The sequence below is a fragment of the Zea mays genome, chromosome 9, assembly GCF_902167145.1.
Source record: "Zea mays cultivar B73 chromosome 9, Zm-B73-REFERENCE-NAM-5.0, whole genome shotgun sequence".
Lineage (NCBI taxonomy): Eukaryota > Viridiplantae > Streptophyta > Magnoliopsida > Poales > Poaceae > Zea > Zea mays.
This window is the reverse complement of record NC_050104.1, coordinates 148,056,039-148,082,836: the sequence shown is the minus strand read 5'-3', so window position 1 is coordinate 148,082,836 and position 26,798 is coordinate 148,056,039. Positions and strand designations below refer to the sequence as shown.

The 26,798-nt window shown below is 42.1% G+C and overlaps 2 protein-coding genes across 3 annotated transcripts; both read right to left on the bottom strand.

Moving 5' to 3' along the window:
- Window positions 1-735: 735 nt before the first annotated feature.
- LOC100272984 (Chorismate synthase chloroplastic) lies at window positions 736-6,851 on the bottom strand. 2 transcript variants are annotated; one of them, NM_001147435.1, is made up of 13 exons: window positions 6,579-6,851; window positions 4,217-4,367; window positions 3,913-3,989; window positions 3,740-3,798; window positions 3,542-3,625; window positions 3,221-3,313; window positions 3,037-3,117; window positions 2,789-2,920; window positions 2,576-2,678; window positions 2,373-2,467; window positions 2,170-2,235; window positions 1,221-1,305; window positions 741-1,108 (listed from the first exon to the last, which is right to left on the bottom strand). In NM_001147435.1, exons 1-13 carry the CDS (start codon window positions 6,718-6,720, stop codon window positions 987-989), a joined length of 1,290 nt encoding a protein of 429 aa, NP_001140907.1. In that variant the 5' UTR covers window positions 6,721-6,851; the 3' UTR covers window positions 741-986. The 2 variants fall into 2 exon arrangements, with proteins under 2 accessions (XP_035818040.1, NP_001140907.1); XM_035962147.1 differs by lacking the exon at window positions 3,037-3,117 and having other exon boundaries at window positions 736-1,108; window positions 6,579-6,846.
- A 789-nt stretch (window positions 6,852-7,640) lies between these two features.
- LOC100381407 (uncharacterized) lies at window positions 7,641-11,780 on the bottom strand. Its single transcript, NM_001174248.2, has 3 exons — window positions 10,918-11,780; window positions 8,537-9,038; window positions 7,641-8,223 (listed from the first exon to the last, which is right to left on the bottom strand). Exons 1-3 carry the CDS (start codon window positions 11,439-11,441, stop codon window positions 8,047-8,049), a joined length of 1,203 nt encoding a protein of 400 aa, NP_001167719.2. The 5' UTR covers window positions 11,442-11,780; the 3' UTR covers window positions 7,641-8,046.
- Window positions 11,781-26,798: the final 15,018 nt, after the last annotated feature.

Here is a 26,798-nt window from a genome sequence, read left to right as displayed (position 1 = left end):
GGTCTGAATAGCCTTTTCATCTTTAAGTCGGTTTCATTTTGTTGCTATCATGCCGAAGCTTTCCTGCTCACACCTTCGGCGCTGTATCAACCTTCGTATTATTCTGGTCTACTGTGATACCGACTTGAGTCCGAAGATACCTGTTCACACATTAAACTCCAGAAATACTGTTAAATCCTGTTTTTGAGGACCTTCGTAAGCCGAAGGCCCCCAACATTTTCAATTTTGCACTCTCAAAAAATCGGCTTTAAAAAAAACTGTTTTATGCATTCAGCTCTTTGGTTTGACTTTTGATTTTTATGGGGTAAAAGCTAAAGTCAAAAGCCAAACCAAAAACATCATTAGTCTCTGTCTTAGTCAAACCACTAAATACGTAAGCTCTTAGTGGATGTACATGATATAGCAAAATCATATAGTGTAGCTATATTTTAACCATGTTCTGAGACACTTACCACCGTTCTAAATAAAACGTTTATCACATGTCTAGTTTGACCGACAAAACATGGAAGAAACGTGACGCCAGCCGCACATGGGTACACGACACTGCAGAGCGATTCGGCCATCTTGCATGTTCTTTTTTTTTTGAACAATCGCTACCTCGCATGTTCTTCCACGCAGATTTCTCACCACCGTCCAGTCTCGCTGTTGCAACTGAATTTTGGATTATTATTATTTTTCACATTCACACGCAAGATGAAATTACTGACGGGCTCTTCGGGCTGGCATATACAGAGCAAGATAAGGGCAGTCTTTCACAAGCCACATCTATAAAAATGCATCATCTTCGAAGTAGATTACATTATATGAAACGTGTACAAATGCACAGGAAACCAAGTGCCTTATTCACTTCATCGCATCACACTTGCGGGAAAAAAAAAACAAAACTACGGTGCAAGAGACAAGCAAACCAAGCCACGCTTGAGCTACTTATTACTATGATAAATGATAAAATTTGGCGCGAGCTCATCAGGTGTGCTCTGCCTCTGCTAGAAAGAGCCAACTGGTTCTTGAAGTGCAGTATTGAGCGCGAACATCTCGCACTGAGCCACGTGCGCCATCAGCTGGTCCATGAGGACCAACGCGGCCATGGATTCCACCACAGGAACAGCTGCAAAAGCCACGTCAAGAGCAAACCTCGTATCGCAGTCGCAGCCTCGCAGGGAAGAAATTAAAGAACGGTAGCACTAGCAGCGAGGAGCGTCATTACACGGTGCCATTACCTCGAGGGGCGACGCATGGGTCATGGCGCCCTCTTGCTAGAAGCTCAACGTTCTGACGCTCCCTTGACACGGTGTTCTGTTTCACCTGGAACAAGTGGGACGATGTTGCAGGTAGAGCTGGACAAAATACTCGTGGCTCGATAACTCGCTCGACTCGGCTCGACTCGGCTCGTTTTAATTTTGTAACGAGCCAAGCTAGCATTCTAGCTCGGTTCTCTAATGAGCCAGCTCGGGTTAGCTCGTGAGCTAGCTCGCGAGCCAAACGAGCTAAGCCACAACACAAGTTTGTCTAGTCGTTGGTGTCGTCTCATCTCTTATAGTCTTGTTTTCTCGTAGTTATGATCTGTGATATGGACATATGTGGATGTGCCATGTGCTTAAATATTTGCATTATTGTATGGCTACATACCTACATTGCATATTTAATATTTGATTATTGGTTATGGTTTTGTGAACTTTGTTTCTAGGAGCATATGATGTTAGCATTGTGCAATAAAATGTTACATCTTTTTGGAATAGATGATGAATTGCTTTATAATGATGCTTGTTGCTATCTTATTATAATAAGTGTTTATAAATCTGTAAGTTAATACATATTTGGTTATTTAATTTAATATTAAAAGTTAGAAGCGCTAGGACGATAATATGATAATAATATTATAAAAGTTTTGGGTTTGTACTGTTAAACACTTAAAATATGTTTTTTCGGCTATATATATATATATATATATCTTTGTATTTAGTTGTGTGGCTCGCGAGCCTAACGAGCTGGCTCGAGCTTCCTAACGAGCCGAGCCAGCTGTTTAGCTCGTTAGTATAACGAGCCGAGCCGAGCTGGCTCGTTACAGTAACGAGCTATAACGAGCCGAGCTGGCTCGATATCCACCCCTAGTTGCAGGTACGTAAACGACTATATACACAGAAAGCAAATGTTATTGCAATGCCTTACCCCGATAGATGGTGTCGGCTTAAAAGCAACTTTGAAGTGCACAATCTCACCATTCGATATCCCTCCCTGCACATTACGCAAGCAAACACACTCATTATGCTCGCTTCCGATAGTCACAACTGATAGGGTTTTATTAACACAAAGAGAACAATGCCACAGTCACAACCGATAGGGTTTTATTAGGATGCAGAAGAAAAAAAAACCTGCACACCACCCGAGCGATTAGTCCGTGTCCTGACACTTCCAGCCTTATCCATATAAAACTCATCATTATGCTCACTTCCTGTCAAGTCGGTCCCTGCGCACAAAGCAAATAAAGCTATATATATCAGCACCTTGCGATTCCGAACCCCTGAAACATCTACATCTTGTGCAAAAAATAAACGACACAAGGCCAAAACCGCACCGGCGAATCCGCTGCCAATCTCGAACCCGTTGCTCGCAGGAATAGAAAGCATAGCTTTTGCCAGTTCGGATTCGAGCTTGTCGAACACAGGAGAACCGAGCCCCTGTACATTTTTTGTTGTTGCCCAGACACAGATCGTATCGGTTGATTAGTTCAGATACATGCATGTCGATGATGGCTGGCTCAAAGACACCAAAAATCAGGGGTACTTACGCGAGGAACGTTTCTAGCGACGCATGTGATCACTCCACCGACCGAATCCCCTCGAACTCGTACTCTGTCGATTGCGTCTATCATCTTCTCTGCGTACTCTGGATCAGGACATCTAACGATGTTGCTCTCTATCTGAAAAAAAAAAACAAGGTACAATCCTGTTAAATGACCGTCGGGGCTGTCATGGCGGCTGTATCATAGTGGAAGAACGAAGGCGCGTGGCAAAGCATGCATGCACATCCGTCGACCTGTTCCAAAGTTACAGACCCATAATCAACCGCGTCTTCTGGGAGCACAACCTGATGCACTTTGGAAACAAACGACAAGATCTGCAAGTACATGGTGGTGCTCTTCTGTTACACATTGGCCAAGGCCAATAACTACCATGGCTAACATGTAGGGCAAGGGATTACCGATAGAATAGAACCGCACCTCTAATCCACATTTGAGCTTAAGAATTTTCTTGGCGAGGGCCCCTGCAGCCACCCTTCCAACGGTTTCTCTGCCCGACGACCTCCCACCTCCCTGTCAAAATCGCGCATGCGAAATGTACCTCTGTATTTATGTGCATGCGTTGTTGCCTAAACAATAATAGGATAATTGGTTCTATATAGCAATGAAGAACATGCTAGTTTTGGACAATGGGTGTTGTTCATTCGGTAATACTTCATGTGTCCAAGACAGTTCAGTGTTATTTTTTTATTTAAAAAAAAACTGAGGCCCTTCAAGTGGCATAGAGAAAAAAAATTCTACCTGTACAGCTCTAACACCGTACTTGAAGTCATAAGTTGCGTCTGCATGAGAAGGTCGGTACACATTGGCTATTTCACGGTGATCCTGTGGACCAACATGGTTATGAAAAACATATATTTATTAACAAAATCCTTGCTCTTCTAAATGTTCAGTAGAGTTGTCCATAAAAAAAGTACAGTACGTATATATACTACTCACACTGCCTATTTGATCTGTGTTTGGGACAATAACAAGAATTGGCGTTCCAGTAGTCACCCCTGCAGAAGAAAAAAAAACAACAGCCATGTCATGCCATTGAAGCTAATACGTTCTGGTTTCTAATATAAGAACTGACTAAGCTTATCCTGTATTCACGAATTAACGTTGGATACCTTCATGTGTCCCTGACAGAATTTTGCATGTATCAGTCTCCTTCCTTGTGGAGGTTATTCTGCTCTGTCCGGGCCGTCTATGTAATCAAAACCTTTAATATTAGTGGTCAAATGCAGAAATAATCTAAAAGTGGTACTTTGAGTATATGTTTTTAAATTTCACGGTTGTCATTGTGGTACAAAACACCGAGTACCGGACATATTCAAAAAAAAATTGTTAGCTGAAGGGAATATCATCTTAAAACCATATATTGAGCCAGCTTTGCAACTTGAAAATGATGAAATTTGAAATAAATAAGTGCACCTTCGATCGAGTTCAACTTGTAGGTCTGCCTCAGTGAGTGGAATTCTAGGTGGACAACCACTGATAACACAACCAACACCACCCCCATGAGATTCACCATAGGTTGCAACCTGAAAGTAGTTTCCAAACGTGTTTCCAGATGCCTTCACCTCTGTCATCCAATTTCAAGAAGAGCCTTGAATGTTAGAGTACACTCTTTTGGCATCCTTATTTTAAGATAGAATAAACATGGTGGTGCACTAGGGAAGTCACATTTAACAAAACTCAAGCAGCATACAAGTCTCCGATCCATGCATAAATATGATATATCTAAGAGTTTCGTATCTAATTGAAAATCATGGCAGGTTGTTTATAGCATGGTTGTCTAATTTGATGGCTTAGTATGGAGTTATGTGTCAAGAATTGCCTAAGGGCCTGTTTGGAAACACCCAGTTTCTAAGAAACTGGTTTATAAAAATTGAGGTGATTCCAAACATAACAGTTTATGCCTCATTTTACAGAAATTAGATTCTCAGTTTTTTAAAAACCAAAGAACTGGTCTCTTATAGCTAAAAGATAAAAAACAGTCTCTTAAAAACTAGGTTGTTTCCAAACAGAACCTAACTAAACTTAATCTCAAATGCACTTGTCATACTTCGGACATACTAAGTATCCGAGGGACCAATGAATTCACGAAAGCTTATTGTTCTACCCATTTTCATATTTTTCTCTTGACAACATGTATATGAAATTTTAACAAAAGTTGTTTGCATTCCCACTTAAATTAGAGTTGTTAAACACTCTAGTAATAAGGTCATACACAATATAAGCACGATATTTTATAATTGCACTCACACATTAAGACTCTTAAATAATCATTATTTCATGTGTGGTCAGTACAAGGCAACCAAACATGTGAATGCATAGACATTTAATTGAAGCAGCTACTTAATACAAAGAGCATGCTCAATACCTAGGGTGTTATACAAGTTAGTTCAATGACTTTGCATGGCGGAAAACAATACATCCTTGTTCTCTGCACCTAACTTCATGAGAGAACGGGTATAGATGTTGGTATATAGACAATGAGCTCCCAACGCCTCGCTCGCCGCGCGCGGCCCACCGCGCTCATCGATCTCAGCTGGCTCGGCCCTAGCGCCGCCCGTCGTTGTGCTGCGTCATGGCCCAAGCTAGCCTTGCTCTCTGCCCCGGCCGACACTGGCGGCGTCACGCCCAGCCGGCCGGCCCCAGCGCTGCCCACTAGCGTGCCCTGGCCAGTGGCCAGGTCCGGCCCCAGCGTCGTCGCCGCTACCACGCCACTCATACTACTCTAAATTTCTACCCTAAAAAGAATATTTTGTCCTGGTCAGCAAAATTCTTTACTCTATACCACAATCCTCCGCACTCATGTTTACTCTATATCTCAACCATATACCAATTATCATATATAATATTATTTACCACCCAGTCACATAGTACCGCTGCCAGCCAATCCTCGGTGTTGTCCGCACACACAGTACCGCTGCCAGCCAATCAGAAGTGGAGAGAGAATATAGAGTTGGAGCACCAAGAACGCTGGATATGAGGTTTTCGTTGGAGCCCGTAAACTTGCAGTGCCCTTTAGAGTTCACCGCTGCGGCGTTCTGCGAGCTGTAAATATTTGAGTTCTTCGGTTTACAGTCGCGGGTGCGGACAGCCTTACGCCCACGCCTTGGCCGACCTCATCGCGCGACGACAGTCTGCCACTCTGGCCACCAGAGAGAGCAGACCAAAACCCCTCTCTTGCTGGTGGTGCGCGCTCATGCAAAGAGCCACCATACGCGCGTGCAACGTCGTCGTCGTGCACCCATCCTCACGGGATCCACCATGCTCTCTATTTGGAAGATCCTGACATGTGAACCTGGAGCTGTCCCAGACCAGACACCGATCAAAACGCGGCCGGCGATAATTCTTAGCCTGGAACCGTAGCTCATTTCTCTAGCTTACATACCCTCTCCTCCCCCTCCCTCCTCCCCCCCACCCCCCCCTCCCGTTCTCTCTTTTTTTCTTTGATTTGGATGTAGACATCTATTTTTTGGTCGATACTTGGTTAGTTGGTTTAATCGGCTAATCGATTGGAAAATGTGTCGAGCCAGGTGGAAATTGAATACTACTTCTATTCTATATATCGTCTTTTGTAGCGACTGACTGCCTGCGGGACTCGGTCTGGTTCGAACTCGGGAAGTGAAGAATTGGACATATGTAGGAGCACAACCACATAATTTAGTTTGTAGTTTGTAAAGGCAGAAAAAAACACACACAGCAGAAATTTTACCACATATTATTATGTACTACGTACTAAATAATTAGTACTGCTAGTAGAGAAGAGGGGATCTGGACGGACCTAGGCGAGCAGTGCGGCAGCGGTGCACGGCGAAGCGGAGGGAGGAGGAGGCTGGGGCAAACTCCAGCAAGGCGCCGATCGCGCGGGGTGCGAGCCGTGCCCGTGAGTGCGCCACCTGCTGTGGCTTGGGCACGGTCGTCATCGGAATAGATTGGATGAGCTAATGAAGTGATGATAGTTGCCTGCCGCGCCGGCGAGAGAGACGAAGCTGAGGAACCGTGGAAGCAGAGTCGAGACTCGAGAGAGGGCGTTTTTATTTATGCCCGGCGCGGGTCGCCCGTGTTAAGTGCACATGCATGTGCCTACGTGTATACTGCCGGCAGCCCGGGACACTGTCAGACTAGTAGATGATCGGTCCATACCATGACACAGTACGTCTCGGCTGGCGTCGACGTGCAGATGGCCCAGTTGTTACCGGCCGGTCGAGTAATGGAGGCAAAGGGGACCAGCTTCGCCATGTTTCGATCGGGCACGAGTCTGAAATAAAGCCCAATCTACCCGTCCTCAAGTACAACGTACCCATCCTCAGGATCTGCACCTACTGTCACAAGGCTCCAACATCTATCTACAGCGACGTCCTGTAGTGTAGCCCCAAGCATGATTTGGAGCATCTTTGGAAACGCGTGGTTTGGTGCAATTGAGCCAAGTTACCATCAAAAGGATTTCTCAAATCCAAACGGACCGTCATTTCAAGTTCCAACCCTAGTCTGACAACAAGATTGCGCGGCTGGTCAAGTGCAGCGTGTCGACGGGATCATCTATAGGATCCCCTCCGCTAGCGTCTCTCGCATCGCCGTTGCGGCGCTCCAGGGTGGAACGCCAAGCGCGAGCTCAGGGGCTGAAACCCTCTCAACCAACAAATGCAATTTGTTCCCCTCGATTTGCGCGTGACCTGGTTTCTAGGTTTCTAAATAAATGTAAGAAACAACTTCTTTCTCTTTCCTCGTTGATTTGCCTTCTTCATGATGCCGTCGTCATCATCCAAATGCTCGTGTAGCAAGGTAATAAATAATTGGCCGAGAGGCGACCTATGCACTGACTGTTTTATAACTCCAAGTAAAATACTCATCGACCTTTTCAGGCCATAACAGAGAAGGTATGGAATCAAGGTGAAATAGTCATTTTTGTACAGATTTAAGAGACCACCTCTTCTCTAGTTCTCTTCCCCTTTTTCCCTGGAGGAAGTCAACCAGGCATCAGGAATCCTCCTCGATACGCTTCTTAAGGTAGCCATGGCACACGCATGCATGATGTATATATGATACACACTCTCCTTGACATCCTGCTCTCCGACCTCCAGATAGGCAGATACAGCAGAGGTCGGCAAAGCCATGCGATGCCAGAAGCTTACATATGCTAAAGGTAAAAGTACCAGTTGCATCCCCCGTTGCTCAAATGAGAGAACAAACCTTCAGGAAGGTCCGCAGATTCGAGCCATATAATACCTCAGAACTGACTTTGATCACGGCTACACCCCTTCCTGCTGCGGAGCCAGGTCTGGGCGCGGTGGCGATTGGGGCGTCTGCTGCTGATCTTCAGATTTGTTGTTCACTTTGATCTCCAGGAGACGCTCCACAGGCTGCCTGCAGATGGGGCACCGAGTGGTTTGGTACCTCAGGACCTTGGCGCACTCACTGCACATGCACTGCGGTAAAAGATGGAAATAAAATGTCAGCACATATGCTACTGCAACATTAAATCAGTTCCAAGAAAATGGAAGTTGCTTAGACATCAGTATGGAACTGCCCGCTTTTATGGACCAATATTCCAAATATGGAATACTGTAGATCATACCAGTTGGGGATCTGGGAAGCATATATTATTATCAAAAGATAACTCTGTTTAATCTAGAATACAGTTAAATAATGAAAACTTATACCAAGTTTCTTCAAGAATAGATCGTTAGTTTCTACACACACACAAAATGCAATCCTTGAATAGATTACCAGCAGACTTACCATATGCCTACATGGCAGGACAGTAGTATCCCTTGGTTCTGAGAGGCAAATAACACATTCTTTCCCTGGATCATTTGCATCAGCATCACCTTCCATGGAGTTCCCTATGCCATATATTTCTTGCAGTTCATACCTAGTTCCATTGACCCAGAGGATCTGGCAAACAACTCTTACTTGATAATCCCCATTTTCTTTCTTTTCAAAAACGGCCTGGGTGATCTGTGAGTTAGGAGTTATCATCTTTTGGTCATCCCCTTCTGGTGGGTGATCAACAGACAATGTTGTTTCAGCTTTAACTGCAAGTGGATATACATCCATGTCCCCCTGCTTTAATAAATCTGATTCTTCAAACACTGAAAAGTCAATTCCTGTTCCTGAAGGTTGCCTGAATTTTTGACCAAGACCCTCTTTGAAGCTAACAGTAATGGGCTTAATTAGGTCTTCTTTCACTGTTGTTAGATTGCAGTTGAGCTCTTCCTTTGCAAAGAAGTAAACAGTCATGCTGTTCAAGGAAGCAAACAAAAAAAACAAAAGACACTTTACATAACAGCAAGAATATAACTTTTGTTAGTACTAAGAAATTCAAGATGCAAGGTTTGCCTCATGCTATTAAGATAGGAGAAAAATCCTATTCCATAAATAGCCGTGCAGCTTTTACCACAAAGCACTACAGCCAAAAGTTATCATGTAGAAGTATTAAATAATTCCCTTTCCAGGAAAGGAAAACAAGAACTCGAATACTTATAATAAAGATCCTGATCCACTGTTGTGGATTCTTTTGTGGGCCGGCACTATGTCAGACGCCAGAATAATTAGCTTGTTAAGAGTTGATAAGTGTTAGAAATAACTAAGGAGGCTTATCCTCCCAGAGGGCTTATCCCCTAGAAAGCTGTAAGTCTGTTAGGCCTCCTGAGCTATAAAGGTGGCCTTAGATTGTACTAGGGTTTTTCATCAAGAAAGTTGTATGTGCGTGGTGCGGCTACTTGATCACCGTGGCGAGCTCCACGCCCTCTGGTGATCTTGTTCCCCAGTCACCACACCGTGTGCCCTATTCCCTGCGTTCCTCCGCACAATCCACTATGCTAGCGCACCCTTTGTGGTGTACTCCTCTCCGCCCTGTGCGGATTAGCCGAGTTCCCATCATCCACCTACTTATTTATATTCTTTTATTCGAAACGTGCTAAAGCACAAGCCATTTTTATGCATGGGCTTTGTTTGAACAAAGGGTGAGTTAATTAAGTAGGGAGTTGTGATCATATTATTATCAAAACTACGATTCACAAAATAATGCAATCAATACAAATGCACAGATTCTTCTGACATCAAATATTTAGGATAAATTAAAACATCTAAATGGCAATAATAACAACAGTAAGTACCACCTCCTAACAAACAATCGACATGTTGCAAAAATGGTTGCGCTAAAAATGTTGCAAAACAGTATGAAAGATTAAAAATTAATACTAAAGCAAGGTTTATAGCTTTGACCCTATAGTAACTAGTAATGCTGCTCTACAACACCTGAGTCCTTAGCTTAATTATTTAGTACATGCCTGGTAATGAAGGAAATATTTAAATGCAGAGCCAATCAAGGTAAGAAACAATATACAGGAAATGATACAAGAGAATAAAATCGTGTGGACATTAGGACATACAGAATCTCTAGTGTTCATTGCTGAGTGCTGACAATTCATTTGATGGCAAGGCATTTATTGGAAATCAGTGATTAGCATAAAAATTCAATTGTTTACCGAAAAAAGTGCGGTATATCTTTATCTCCAATCAAGTTTCGAGGCACGGTCGCCCTACAGGTCTAGAGCGAAGAACTCGTGCTGAAGGTCATAGCTAGGGCTAGAATACTGCAGAGTCATCTGCACAGGCTAGCGCTAATCTACTAATAAGGACAGATAGATACTCGGGTTGGGAAAAGAGAAGCTAGCAATACTATGATAGTTTAATGCATAATGGAGAACTTACTGTTGGCTTGCATGCTTCCATAAAGAACAGGTCTCTAGGAAGGGAAAGAAGGGAAAGGGTACTCCCTTTGTACAGTTCTCTCTAGTTTCTTTTACTCGATGCAAATGGAATTTTCAGTCAATAAATAAACAAAGGTCAACGATAACTAAAAAAGGTCCTCAGCCTCAAGGACTGAAAGCATCACCAGCACAAGAGAATGATTCCGCAAACCATCAACATCAATTAACAAAAAAAAGCAATATAGATCAATACACAAAAAAGAACAATATAGATGCAGCAATTTCATACATGTCCTATTGAATTAGATACCAGAGGAGATTCGCATGTAAACATGAAATAGAAATTAGAATACAGCATGTGTTTAATGTTAAGTGGACTGAAATACTGAATATGTGAATAATCACCTGCCAGCGACCGTGGCGTCAAAGGTGAAGGCGACGAGGAAGCGGCCAGGGCGTTCTTCATCAGGCTCGATCCGAAGCGTCTCCTTCTTAAGGTTGATGTCGTTGCGGATAGTGACGGCCTTCTGGTGCTCAACGTAAGGCGTCGGCATAGACAGATGCGGTCCGTAGGAGGGATACCGCCCGGCCCAGCCGGGGTAGTTGTGGGGGTGGACGGGGGGTGGGGGCGGGAACTCGCCAGGGGCGGCGGTGGGTGGCCTGTGGTGGTGGTCGTACGGCGCCGGAAGGGGCACCGGCACGGATGATGGTGGCGGCGGGTAGTAGTTCCCGTACTGCGGGTAGTACTGCGGCGGATTGGGGTTAGGGTACTGGGGCGGGTACGGCGTGGCGGCCGCGAACACGTAGCGGTTGGGCGCAGTCTCCTGCGGCTGGGGAGGCGGCGGCGCCTGCTGGTGATGGCCGTGGCCGGAGCTCCGACGGCGGTGACCAGTGGCGGCGCCTCCACCGTTGCTTCCCACGTTACCCATCCTCTTGCGGAGATCGATGCGGATGCCTCGGATAAGGCCTCAGAGTTGAATCTTGAGGCCTGGGTGCATCGGAATTGCAAACTGCCTCTTCCCTTCTGCTCCTGAGAAAGCTCGCACAAATAAGCCAAAAAGAAATCGGGGCAAAAAGAGACTCGCGAAGAACTCCTCCAACTCCGAGGATCACGAGCTCAAAGGAGAGCCGGATGGAATTGGATCCTCGCGCAAGCCTAGATCGATCGATGCACAGGGAATTGTTCGAGCGATTCGATCGGGGTCGAGGGGGTGAAAGGAAGAGACGATAAGGAAGTGCTCACGCGTCTTGCTTTTCCCCCTGTATTTTGGGCGTTAACAATGGAGGGCTGCGCGGAAAGCACCACCGCTGTCCTCCGTTGCTTTTCCGGTGGTTAAGGTTTGGCACCCGCAAAGAAAATATAATTACCATGAGGTCCTCATCATTTTCTCCACATGCATCTTGTTTTTTACATGCACGACTTACGGCGAAAAATAATGTCGCATGTGTGATTCCAGGGATGTTTGATTTGAAGAGCCTAATTTTAGGCCGTTTGAGGGACTAAAGATTGATATCTTTATTTTAGTCTCAATTAATTTTTAAATTGTTAAACGGTATGACTAAAACAAAGACTAATCTGTTTTAGTTTTTTATCCTTAATGGATAACTAAAAGAGACTAAATCATATAAATTTCATCTTTTATCACTTCTTTATTTCATTTGCACTAATGGTGGGAGAATGGTAAGAAGTATTTTGGTTCTATTGTAATGCATTTTGAATATTTTTAATTCCTATAACCAACCAGGGATAAACTAAACTTTAGTCTCCTAACTAAACTTTAGTTAAAGAAACCAAACGGATCCTTAGTTCATCTATTTTATTCTATTTTTATCCTTAAATTATTAAATATATAAACTAAATTAGAGATTTAGTTAAAATATCTGGCAATGGCAATGTAGGGCTAAAATGTAATAAAAAGAGGGGAAAAAATAGTTTCTAGAAATCAAACATACTCCCGGTCAAGCGCGACTAAAGACAGACATGGAATTTTCTCCCCGCCGTGTAGGATAACCAAAGCGTGACTTAAGCAGAATATAGTTTCCTAAAGCAATAGGAACTTCTACTTGCCAGTTGCCTATGCTTTTCTACGTTTGTTATATACTCTATCCGTCGTATAATATAAGATGTAACTACTTTTTATTCTTATCCCACGATATAAGTCGTGCTCTTTTTCTGTATACGTGCATCGATGCAGGGGTATATATAGAGAATTAAATATATTTCTTGGTCTTTTAATCGGAGGTGCTTACACCTTATATACTGGAACGATGGAGTATCATATAAATATGTATTGAGATATTTATTCAAATATAATTATTTTTATTTCTAAACAATAAGGTATGTGTTGTCTGATGGTTAGTCACAAATTTCTGAAGTAGGTGAGTGCTTGTTCTGCACTGTTTTTTGAGCGGTATGGTGGGTGGGTCCAGAGTGTCGCGGAAGGTGAAGCCGTGATATCACTAAGTGTTCATATTAGGTTATTAATAGATTAGTATAGATATGTATGGTTTTTACAACTAAACTATGACTTTGTATACAGGGAGTTTCGTAAGACTAAACAAATGTCTAAATAACTATATGTTAATATTGCTACGACTGATCACATGTCTTTGGAAATTTTCTTTTGAGGCTCACAATAATTTCAATGCAAGCAGTGCCTAAGTTTCGTCCAATTTCTCACCGCGTAGAGCTGTAGCATTATGAAGTTGGTTTAAACATTGTTTTGAATCAATAGAGAGGTTTGAATATATTATGTTGATATCAAACTTTTACAGCAAAGCGAGTTACAATTGGTTGATTATAGCGAAACATGTTTATCTAGGATCGAGTTTATGACTTAGTATAGGTGCTCGTATTTTTAAAATGGTCACTGACAACACTAAGTAACGCATTTGCGGCAATTTCAATAATCTTTCATAAGATGTGCACACGTTTACGTTAATCAAAAAAAAGAGAAAAAATAAAAAGAAATTTTATTTCAAGGTGTATGCTAACTAAATTCCACGTGTTTCTAGAGTGAACCTCTACGCTCAAATAGACTGACGGGTCGTTTGGATCTCTTCATTTTAGAGGAATTAGAATTCACTCAATAAAGTAACTTATTTAGTTTGAAATTTGGCATTCCACCACTTTCCAAAGTTGATATATAAGTCTATCCTAAATTCATGGGGTAGAGGATGAGAAATGATTTTATGCATTATTAGAATTTGTTTCTACTCTGTAACTTACATGACACTCTTCGTCTCACTTCTCTACAGAAAAAATGTAGCACATAAATATCTCTGACATCTCGCTAAAAATAGTATACAAATATATTTTGTATAAAACCAAATTATCTTAATTGATATATGCCTAAATTACTATTATTAGAATGGAATTCAATTCCAATGATCCAAACGGGGCGCGAATGGAAACTTTACTACAACGAATAATATCTACAATTGAAAGTGAATGGTGAAATGCCCTAAACTTGTGCCTGCGCATAAGTTTTGATATAGTCAAAATTGGAGGTGGTACTAGCATAGCATACTGCTATGCTTTTGTTTTCCATCTAAGCTTTATGAAAAGATATATTTCTAGTGGGAAGTGGCAGGGTCAGGTTCGGCTTTGAGCCAAACGCCCAAACCAAAAGGTGTCCCTGTTCTGCACTTCTGCTTTATATAGGCACTAGTGGCGTTCGAATTATGATAAATACACCACTTTATTTCAGAATAAAGCTTTCGTGGAAATGTTAATGATTCATGGTTGAACAAAGTTCGACCGAAGCCACTAGCTAGTGCAATGCAGTGCTTGATAGGTGAAACATGGATGATGACTAAACATGTAATTGTGGATGCTCGCTCGTGGTATCTCTACATAATTTTTGTAGTTGTACATCGCGCGCGCGAAGAACAAGCACCGTAGAGTACATCAAGTTTTCAACAACCGTAGAGTACATCAAGTTTTCAACAAAATAGTTGAAGTGAAGATTCATTATCGAGGTGAGTTATAAGTAAACAACAAAATCATCAAGGATGTGCGAAATAAAATAGTTGCTCATGGACCATCGAGAAACAAGAGTTGTTTAGGGCATGTAAACTGAAATATTTTAAATAGACATTGTGGTATAAAAGTAAGCATATATAAAAAATAAGAGTATGCAATATTCCAAGGATACGAGCATATCGATATCAAAAGAATATAAATTGTCAAAAAATAGCAACTTGACGATAGAATAGAAAAGGATATAAGAAGACAAGAAGGTCATGGACATATAAACTAAAATGTTTAAATAGGAAGCAGAGATTCAGAGGTAAGTATTTAAATAGGTCCATAGACAACCTATGTACGACGCGACTTGATGCCTTGTGAAAGCATCTAGGCCCCTGGTTGGTTTCAGTGATTAATGACAACGTAATATTATATGTGACTAACATGTGTTTTGCAGAGACAAATGGTAAGTTAGGTCGCATTACAGGTAGATGTACTACAATGGTGAAAACAATCCCGGAGATAAGAACTTGAAGCGACGAAACAAAAAGTGAAGGTCTTCGTATTCCTAGTGTCAAGGAGTTGCGGACACTCGTGATATAGTTAGGTCTTTTATTTTGTTTTAGCCGTACTATAAAGAGGGGTTGTCGATGAGTAGTTTGACCAAGAGAGTTCTAGTGTAGTATTGGTGCATATTCACACTCACATATAGTGCTAGGTGTCACTCTAGAACATACTCACGAGTTAGAACGAAAACCGAATTGAAAATCAGCAGAAAACAGAAACTAGGGTTTCTGGCTTTGGGGCACCGGACTGTCCGGTGTGCACCGGACTGTGCGGTGCACCCTCTGCCAGTGGGGCCAGCCTGGCCCAGGGAAGAGCGGTTCCCTGCGCAGAAACCCGAGAGCGCGCAGTTGGTAAAATGAATTTTAGTGGCACACCGGACAGCGCACCGGACTGTCCGGTGTGCCATTTGCCCAACGGCTAGCTGTCAGAACTAGTCGTTGGAGTCGACCGTTGGCGCACCGGTGGCGCACCGGACTGTTCGGTGTGCCCATGCGCAGGAAAATTCTAGTAACGGCTAGTTGGTGGGTGATGGCTATTTATACCCCCTCCACCCACCATATTGATGGTCTTGCTGCCCACATTTACTCATACACATTGGTGGAGCATTGCAAGCACCACAAAGCCTAGTGAGGTGATTAGAGAATCTTAATCCCACATTTGGACCTCATTAGCGCTAGAGAGAGCCACCTAGAGCACACACCACATGCATTAGGCTTCTCTTGGTCAAGTGAAAGTCTATGGCTTGTTACCCTTGGTGATTGGCTCACCTAGATGGCTTGGTGGCGTTGGGAGCTCAGTGATCACCTTGGAGATCTTGTTGGTGACCCGACTCAAGTTTGTAAGCGGTCGTGAGGGATCCACCGTGCCGGAGTGGCAAAGGATCATCTCGTAGTGAGCACTTGGTTCTTGCGAGGACCAAGGGGGAGCGATACCCTTGCGCGGGTGCTTCAACGAGGACTAGGGGAGAGTGCCGACTCTTTGATACCTCAGGAAAATTGGAGGAGTCTTCTAAACCTTGCTTTACATTCTGTACTTAATTCAAGCATTTTAAATTGTGTATTTGTTTAGCAAGTATTTGAAGTTTTGTCTTAGTATTGTTGTATTTCTAGTATTATTCTCTTATTGCTAGTTGTCGGGGTGAAGTTGGGCTCTTGCTTAGGTTTTAATTAGTGTTGATTTTTAGAAAAGCCCAATTCACCCCCCTCTTGGACATTGTGATCCTTTCAATTGGTATCAGAGCCTTGTTGCTCTTAGATTAGCTTAACCGCTAGAGTAACGATGTCCGGTGGGGATGGACCTCCTCCCGTTTTTGATGGTGACGATTTTCCATATTGGAAAATTTGTATGGAAGCTTATTTAGAGGCTATAGACATTGGTGTCTACAAAGCCGCCATACAAGGTTTCCCCGAACCTAGAGATCCCACAAATCTTGTAGGAGAAGAGTTTAACTATGAGAAACGGAATGCTAAGGCCAAAAACATTCTCTTTAGAGGCCTTTGCAAAGATGTGTTTAATAGATTTAGAAACCATAAAAATGTTCATGATTTGTGGATGGACATATGTGCTCTACATGAAGGAACTAGAAGTGAGCGTGAGGAGAGATATCACATTGGTATGAGAAAACTAAATTCTTTTGAGATGCTTGCTAATGAAAATGCCAATGCTATGTACTCACGTCTCAATATTCTTGTAGAAGAAGTAAATGGCTTGGGGCTTACACAAATTTCACAACCGAAGACCTGCTTTCAGGAAGCTTTGGTAAATAACAACTTCGTTTTCCTTAGGAGCAGGGGCAGTGCTGTCTCCTCCAACCCTCACAATAGACATATCGCGGAAATATCTCCCCCTCATGGCGTCAATATGACTTTGTTTGATGCTCAATTTTCCGAAGATGGTATGGCTTGGCCGCCAGGGTCGATCTTCAGAATCTTCATCTCCACTCTCCACATAATAACTATCACTATAATGAGAATCTTCAGACAAGCCCTCCATTGTCTCCTTAGTAATTTTCTCTGCGTTCGTCTTTGCCATAGATTCATAAAACCCAGCAATGAAAGGATCCGCAACTTTCTTTTCTTCATACAACTTCTTCTTCTCAGTTATCTTCTCCTCAGCCTTCTTCTCCTCAGACATGGGGTAAACGTCTTTAAACCGAAGCTCGAAAAACTCGAAAATCAGACAAGAGCTAGTGAGCAAAAGCTAAAATTTGTGAAAATAACGCAAACAACAGAAATGGCGTATCAAATACCGCCGCTATGGGTTCATATTTATACGCCTAGTGCCCCGCAACTTGGCGGGCCCCGTCTGTCATTGACTTTCGCTATTCTAGCGAAGGGAAGGTGTTTTTTCGGTCCTTCGGCTTAAGGCCTTCGTTCACGTCACAGTCTGAATTGCTACAACTGTGGAGAGCTTGGTCATCTTGCTTATCAATGTAACAAGCCCAAGAAGAACAAGTTCAAGGGCAAGAAAGAAGATGACAGTGATGATGAGAAAAAGGAAAAGAGATTATTCAAGAGGAAGGATGGAAAGTACAAGAGGTTCCACAAAAAGAAAAATGGAAAGGCATACATTGTTGGTGACTGGCTCACTGGCATTGAGTCATCTAGTGGATCTTCTTCAAGTGAAGAAGAAAATGATGAAAAAGTTTCCGCCATCGTTGGGGACTTCTCTTCACCACCACCATCACCATCATCGACTTCTCACCTATGCCTCATGGCTAGAGGTGAACGGAAGGTACAAAATGATAATGATATTATTGATGATAGTGATAGTGATGATGAATTTGCTTCACCTTCTTATGATGAACTAGCTGACTTGCTTAAGGAATACACTCAAATCATTAGGAAGTCAAAAGCTAAATGTGATAAGTTGAAAGATGAAATTGAATTTTTAAATGCCAAATATGACATAGTTATAAAAGTTAGTGATGAAATGAAAGAAGAAAACAAAACTATGTCATCCACTGTAAATGAGCTTACAACCTCCCTAAAAGAGGCTAAGGATAAATGTGACAAGTTAAATGAAGCTAACATGGAGTTGAAAGATAGACTAGTAAAAATTAAGGAATACTATACTAAGATTAAATTTGATCATGATAATCTTCTTGTTGAAAATGAACGTTTATCTTGCAATACACATGAGGCTATTAACCCTGTTGTTAAGATTGATGTAGCAACCTCATGTGATGATTTGAGTCAAGGTGATCAAACTAGTTTACATGATGAACTGACCGAAAAAGTTGAAGTCTTGACATTAGACAACCAAAAATTGAAGAGATACTTGACTAATGCAAGTACTAGAGGAAAGGTTACCATTGAGAACAATGACTTCAACAATGAGTTGGCAGTGGATAATGAAAGGCTTAAAAATGAGGTCAAGAAACTTAAGAGTGAAAATGAACATCTTGCAACAAGTGCGCAAAAGTTCAACAAGGGCCAATACCTCCAAAATGAATTGCTCATGAACACTGTCATGAAAAGCAACAAGAGTGGTATTGGATATAATTCTTTTGTGCAAAAGAAAACTACAACTCAATACAAGCCAAAGCAGACTCATAAGCTTATTAAATGCTTTGAGTGTGGAAAAGAAGGTCATTTTGCCCACAACTGCAAAGCCAAACCACCAACTCCCCTGCCAAAGCACTCAAGACCATTTTCCTTCAATGCTCATTATGTTCTAAGAAAAGTAGCAAATGGAAAAGTCAAAGTTACATTCCTAGGTCCACCAAGCAAGAGTAGACCTAGACAAATTTGGGTTGCAAAGTCCTTGATTGAGAAAGTCACTGGTCCTATGCAATATAGGGCTCTCAAAACTCAAGCTTGATTTGTCTGTGGATGTAGGTTAACTACAAGACTGGTGGGAGCCATTGGGTTATTGACAGTGGATGCACACAACATATGACAGGCAACCCACAAATGTTCACCTCACTTGTTAAGAATGTTGATGAACAAGACAAAATCACATTTGGGGACAATTCAAAGGGAAAAGTTAAAGGACTTGGCAAGGTGGCAATTTCAAATGATCTATCAATTTCAAATGTTCTTTTGGTTGCACCTTTATGCTTCAACTTATTATCATTGGGTCAACTCTGTGATCTTGGCCTTCAATGCTTATTCACTCCAATAGAGGTTATTGTATCAAAAATGGATGATGAATCAATGGTGTTCAAAGGATTTTGATACAACAATCTCTACTTAGTAGATTTCACCTATGAAGATGCATACTTAAGAACTTGCCTCTTTAACAAAGCATCATTTGGATGGCTATGGCATAGAAGGCTTGCACATGTTGGAATGAGCACACTCAAGAAAGTATTAAAGAAGTACATGGTTAGAGGACTAAAGGATGTTGTATTTGAAAAGGACAAGCCGTGTAGTGCATGTCAAGCTGGAAAGCAAGTTGCTAACACACATCCTACAAAAGCTTTCATGTCAACATCAAGGCCACTGGAACTACTTCACATGGATTTATTTGGACCAACAACTTATGCAAGTGCTGGTGGCAACCTCTACTGTCTGGTTATAGTTGATGATTTCTCAAGATACACTTGCATGTTCTTTCTCCATGATAAATCTGAAGTTGCATCTATATTCAATAAGTTTGCCAAGAAATCTCAAAATGAATTTGATTGCAAGATCAAGAAGATTAGAAGTGATAATAGAAAAGAATTTGACAACACCAACATTCATGAATACTGTGATGAAATTGGGATCAAGCATGAAGCCTCAGCAACATATACACCTCAACAAAATGGAGTTGTTGAAAGGAAAAACAGGACCTTGATCACACTTGCAAGGAAATGGAGTTGTTGAAAGGAAAAACAAGACCTTGATCACACTTGCAAGGACAATGATTGATGAGTATAACACACCGGAGAGGTTTTGGGCCGAAGCTGTCAACACTGCATGTTATGCATCAAACAGGCTATTTCCTCACCGGCTACTTGCGAAGACTCCCTATGAACTGCTAAATGGGAAAAGTCAGACGTCTCCTTCTTTCGGGTGTTTGGATGCAAATGCTACATTTACAAGAAACATCATCACCTAGGGAAGTTTCAAAGACGTTGTGATATTGGTTTTCTACTGGGTTATTCATCAAAGTCCAAAGCATATCGAGTATTCAATCATGCCACTAGCGTGGTAGAAGAAACATATGATGTGGAGTTTGATGAGACTAATGGCTCCTGTTGGAGGCCTTTGTCTTCCGAAGGTCCTCAAAAACACAACTAACATGTTTTCCAAGTATAATACATTCACAGGGACCTTCGGCCTCGTAATGAAGTTGTACACGATATGAAAAGCATGATCTGGGAGAAGGTTGAACCAGTTCCGAAGCTACGCGTGGAGAAGCTTCGGCTTAGCGGCAGAAAATGAAACCGACTTAAAGAGGAAAAGGCTATCTAGTCCTCGATAGATTGTCCTTAAGTCAATAGTAAACGTAAAGGGCATGGATGTAATTTTACATAGGCTGCGTTCTATGCCTATAAATAGATGAACAGTAACACCGTACTGTTCACGCTGACTTGTATTCACTCGCATGTCACGCTTGGATTTTTACCTTCTGTCAAGCCGAAGGTATAAATGTAATTCGATACTATTCATGTTTATTCATGATAAGGTAATAAAAATATTTTGATGATGTCATTTAATTATTCATGTTATTTTCCATGTTTCATATGCTTCTACTTACTTTATTATATACTGAGATGATGAAGGTACGTCCTTCATAACCTTCGTCTGAAGACCATTATATCCTAAGGGAGATAATGCTTCGAAGGATGAATGTCTTTAACCATTAACATTTTGTGTTGCCTTGTTCTTAACTCATAGCATTTGAGAACAAGTCCCCAACAGCTCCCAAGGGGCACTTGAAAATCTTGATGATGTAGGTGATGAGCCACTTAGGGAAGCCATGAAGAACATGCCAATTGGAGCTATCAAATCAAAAGAAGATGAAGAAGAGGTGCAAAACACTGATAGACCTTCTTCATCAAGTGTACCACAAAATGATGAAAAAGATGAGAGGCATGCAAATGAAGATACATTTGTCTCTCATGAACAAGCAAAGGTGCAAGCTGAAGATGTTGAGGCTCCAGGATCTTCTTCCCAAGTGGTTGACAGGAGAAACTCACCACTACTTCAAGCACACCTAGAAGACCAAATCATTGGGAGTCCTTCACAAGGGATTATTACTCGATCACATAAACATGCTTCTTTTATCGAACACCACTCCTTTGTTTCTTGTATTGAGCCTACATGTATAGATGAGGCGCTACAGGATCCGGACTGGGTGAACGCCATGCATGAAGAACTAAACAACTTCACCCGTAACCAAGTTTGGACCCTGGAGAAGCCTCCACAAGATGCAAGGATCATTAGAACAAAGTGGGTGTTCAGAAACAAACAAGATGATCAAGGCGTGATTGTAAGGAACAAGGCAAGACTTGTTGCAAAGGGCTTCTCTCAAGTTGAAGGCTTAGATTTTGGAGAGACCTTTGCCCCGGTCGCTCGACTTGAAGCCATCCGTATCCTACTCGCATATGCATCATGCTATCATATAAAGCTTTATCAAATAGATGTAAAAAGTGTATTTTTAAATGGCTTCATAAATGAACTTGTATATGTTGAGCAAGCACCCGGGTTTGAAGACCCTAGGTATCCTAACCATGATTTCCAAGGCGTTATATGTGTTAAGGCAAGCTCCAAGGGCTTGGTATGAGTGTCTTCGCGACTTCCTCATCGAAAAGGGCTTCAAGATCGGGACCGTCGACACAAACTTATTCACAAAGAAACATAATGGTGATATTTTCATTTGTCAAGTATATGTTGATGACATAATCTTTGGCTCGACAAATGATTATCACTGCAAGGAATTTGGTGAGTTGATGTCGAAGGAGTTCGAGATGTCTATGATTGGTGAGCTGACGTACTTCCTCGGCTTTCAAGTCAAGCAAATGAAAGATGGCAACTTCCTCTCACAAGAGAAGTATACCAAAGACTTGTTGAAAAGATTCAACATGGAGAAGTGCAAACCAATCAAGACACCTATGCCAACAAATGGACATCTCGACCTAGATGAGGGAGATAACCCGGTTGATCAAACTCTCTACAATTCTATGATTGGTAGTTTATTGTATCTTACCGCATCTAGGCCCGATATCATGTTTAGAGTCTGCATGTGTGCTAGATTTCAATCAAATCCTAAGAAAGCTCATATTCACGCTGTTAAAAGAATTTTTAGGTATCTCAAGCACACCCCCAAACGTTGGCCTTTGGTATCCCAAAGGAGCTACTTTTGACTTAATTGGCTATTCCGATTCGGATTATGCCGGTTGCAAAATTCATAGAAAAAGTACTTCTGGAGGGTGCCATTTGCTTGGGAGATCACTAGTACCATGGACATACAAAAAGCAAAATAGTGTTGCCTTGTCAACCGCCGAAGCGGAATACATTGCCGCGGGTGCTTGTTGCACACAAATTTTATATGTGAAACAAACTCTTCTAGACTATGGCGTAGTTCTAGAACAGGTACCTTTGTTGTGTGACAATGAGAGTGATGTTAAAATTGCTAATAATCCTGTACAATACTCTCGCACCAAGCACATTAATATTCATCATCACTTCCTTAGAGATCATGTTGCTAAAGGAGACATTATTTTAGAAGGAGTGAGGTCGGAAGATCAATTAGCGGACATTTTCACTAAGCCTCTTGATAAAACCCGCTTTTGCATGTTGAGAAATGAATTAAACATACTTGATCTCAAAAATTTTATTTAAGATCTTAAAATGGTGTTGTCAAGCCTGCATTGCATATTTAAATTTCTTGTATTGCATCTAGGGCTTGTCTAACCTAGTTAAGATAACCGCCAACAAAGCATGTGAAAAAATCTTAACTCAGGATCAAACTTGACAAGTCTTAGCTTTAAGCTTTTAGTACTTAAATTCTTACTTACTGTGCAATTGTAGGTTCTTGAGATATGCATGAGGCACTACACTTAGGGGGAGCATTCAAAACTCAAATCGTTCATGAAAACCTCTAGTGCAAAGCCAAAATGCAAATCTCACTATTTGGCTATTTTTCTATAAAAATTATCTAGCCTATGGCAAAATATTTTGAAAATTATGGGAAAATATATGAGGGTGCCAATACATGTTCCAACAGGTGTTCTTTTGTGTGATTATAAGTTGGGATTTGGTTTGGTTAAAAACTAGATAGAAAATTTGAAAAAATTCAAAATTACCTCTGTCTAGGCTCACCGGACAGTCCGGTGTGCACCAGACAGACCGGTGTGCATGAAAGGGAAATGTGCCCTTAGGTCATTTCTAAGTATTTTGGTGATTAAGTGCCCAACACAAATGGCTTAAGTATAAATTATGCAAAATGGTGGATGAAGTGCAAATCAACACAAAGATATGATTCTAGACTTAGTACATTGTTTTTGTGTACTAACATATTTGTCTAAGTGCTAGAATCAGAGAAAAGACAAAAGGAAAAAGGACTTGGCTGTGCAGCCAAGACTCTGCACAGTCTGGGTGCACCGGACTGTCCGATGGTGCATCGGACAGTGTCCAGTGCGCCAGGCTGGCTTTGGTCAAACTGGCCGCTCTCGGGATTTCGTCGACGGCGTACGGCTAAAAATCACCGGACTATCCGGTGGTGCACCGGACTATCCGGTGAGCCAACGGTCGGCCGCGCAATCCGCGCGTGACGCGTGGCCGAGCCAACGGTCTGATGGGGGCTCCGGACTGTCCGGTGTGCACCGGACTGTGTCCGGTGCACCAACGGCTCCAAATCTTCAAAGGTCGGTTGCGCCAAATTAGGAAAGCAATCTTCACCGGATAGTGAATAGTGCCTGTCCGGTGGCACACCGGACTGTCCGGTGCGCCGCCCGACAAAAGGCAAGAATTGCCTTCCTGGATTGCTCTCAACGGCTCCTAGATGCCTTAGGGCTATAAAAGGGACCCCTAGGCGCATGGAGGAGCACACCAAGTATACTTTGAGCATTCTTAATCATTCACACTTCGTCTTTGCGCACTCGATTGATATTCTTAGTGATTTGAGCTCCGTTCTAGTGGTGAACTTTGTGCTATTCATTTGAGCTCAAGTCTTGGCCGTGTGTGTGCGTATTGCTGTGGATTTGTGTGTGTTGCTTCCCTCCCTTACTCTAGTGCTTTCACTTTGATCCTTGTTGTAAGGGTGAGAGACTCCAAGTTGTGGAGATTCCTCGCAAACGGGAAGGAGTAAAAAGAAAGAAGAAACTATGGTATTCAAGTTGATCATTGGATCACTTGAGAGGAGTTGAGTGCAACTCTCGTCCATTGGGACGCCACAACGTGGAATAGGCAAGTGTTATACTTGGCCGAACCACGGGATAAATCCTCGTGTCTCTTGTGCTTGTTCTCACTGTGTCTATTGTGTTTCACAAGAGCTCTCCTTAGCCACTTGATTTCATTGTGCTAACTCCTAATCAAGTTTGTGGCTTTAAGTTTTAAGTTTTTACAGGATCACCTATTCACCCCCCTCTAGGTGCTCTCAATTGGTATCAGAGCTGTTCTCTTCACGAAAGGGACTAATCACCCGAAGAGATGGATCCTAAGGGAAAGGGGATGGTGGTCAACGACAATGAGATGGAGTCCATCTTCAACGAGCCGAGGGACGACAAAGCCAATGACTCCGGCTCAAGTCAAAAGAAGAAGGATGGAAAGAAGAAGAGGCGCATTAAGAAGATTGTCTACTACGACAGCGACGAATCTTCCTCTTCTCAAAAGGACGACGAATACGAGGAGAAAAAGAAAACGGTTAACTCGAACTTTTCTTTCGATTATTCTCGTATTCCGCAAAATTCCAATGCTCACTTGCTTTCCATTCCTCTTGGTAAACCTCCACATTTTGATGGAGAGGACTACGGATTTTGGAGTCACAAAATGCATAGCCATTTGTTCTCTCTTCATCCAAGTATATGGGAGATAGTAGAAAATGGAATGCAATTTGATAGCTCGGATAATTCTATGTTTATCAATGAACAAATCCATAAAAATGCACAAGCTACTACTATTCTTTTAGCATCTTTGTGCAGGGAAGAATACAATAAGGTGAGCGGCTTGGGTAATGCCAAGTAGATTTGGGACACCCTCAAGATCTCGCATGAGGGGAACGACGCCACCATGCTCACCAAGATGGAGTTGGTGGAAGGCGAACTAGGAAGGTTCGCAATGATCAGGGGAGAGGAGCCAACTCAAACGTACAATAGGCTCAAGACCCTGGTCAACAAGATAAGGAGCTATGGGAGCACGAGATGGACGGACCACGACGTCGTCTGACTTATGCTAAGGTCCTTCACTATCCTTGATCCTCATCTTGTAAACTCTATCCGTGAGAATCCTAGGTACATCAAGATGACGCTCGAGGAAATACTCGAAAAGTTTGTAAGCGGGTGAATGATGATCAAGTAGGCAAGATATGTTGATGAGGCGTTGAATGGCCCAATCCACGAGCCTCAAACCATTGCGCTCAAAGCAACAAGTAGCGGAGACGCTACCTAGCAAGGTGGCGCAAGTTGAGGCGGCCGGGCTAAATGAGAATGAAATGGCCCTCATCATCAAGCGCTTCAAGACGACGCTCAAAGGTCGCAAGGAGCATCCCAACAAGAGCAAGACGAAGGGAAAGCGCTCCTGCTTCAAGTGTGGTAAGATTGGTCACTTTATTGCTAACTGTCCCGATAATGATAGTGACCAGGAACAAGGAAAGAATGAGAAGAGAGAGAACAAGAAGGCTAAGAGCGAGGCACACCTTGGAAAAGAATGGGACTCAGATTGTTCTTCGTCCGACTCCGACAATGAAGGACTCGCCGCCACAGCCTTCAACAAATCGTCTCTCTTCCCCAACGAGCATCACACATGCCTCATGGCAAAGGAGAAGAAGGTAAATACTCGAAGTACTATTATGTATGCTTCTTCAAGTGATGATGAGTCTAGTGATGATGAAGTAGACTACGCAAGCTTATTCAAAGGTTTAGATAGAACTATAATTGATAAGATCAATGAATTAATTGATGCTTTGAATGAGAAGAATAGATTGTTAGAGAAGCAAGAGGATCTTTTATATGAAGAGCATGATAAATTTGTTAGTGCGCAAAATTCTTTTACTTTAGAGGTTAAAAGAAATGAAATGCTTTCATGTGAATTATCTACATGCCATGAATCTATTTCTAGCTTAAAGAGTATTAATGATGATTTAAATACTAAGTTAGAAATAGCTAATAAATCAAGCTCTTGTATAGAACGTGTTGTGATTTTCAATAGGTGTAAGGATTTTAATGTTGATGCTTGTAGTGAACACTTAATTTCCATTTCCAAATTAAATGATGAAGTGGCTAGTCTTAATGCCCAACTTAAGACTAGCAAGAATGAATTTGACAAACTAAAGTTTGCAAGGGATGCCTACACTATTGGTAGACACCCCTCAATTAAGGATGGGCTTGGCTTTAAAAGGGAAGCCAAGAACTTAACAAGCCAAAGGGCTCCCACTTTCACAAAGGAGAAAGGGAAGGCCCCTATGACTAATAGTGCTCAAAAGAATCATGCATTTATTTATGATAGGAAATTTTCTAGAAATGTTCATCATGATAGGAGTTGTAATGCTTACAATTCAAATGCCATGTTTGCTTCAAGTTCTTACTCTGTGTATGGTAGAGATATGCCTAGGAGAAAGCAAGTAATGAACCTTCTACAATTTACCATGCTTGCAATGC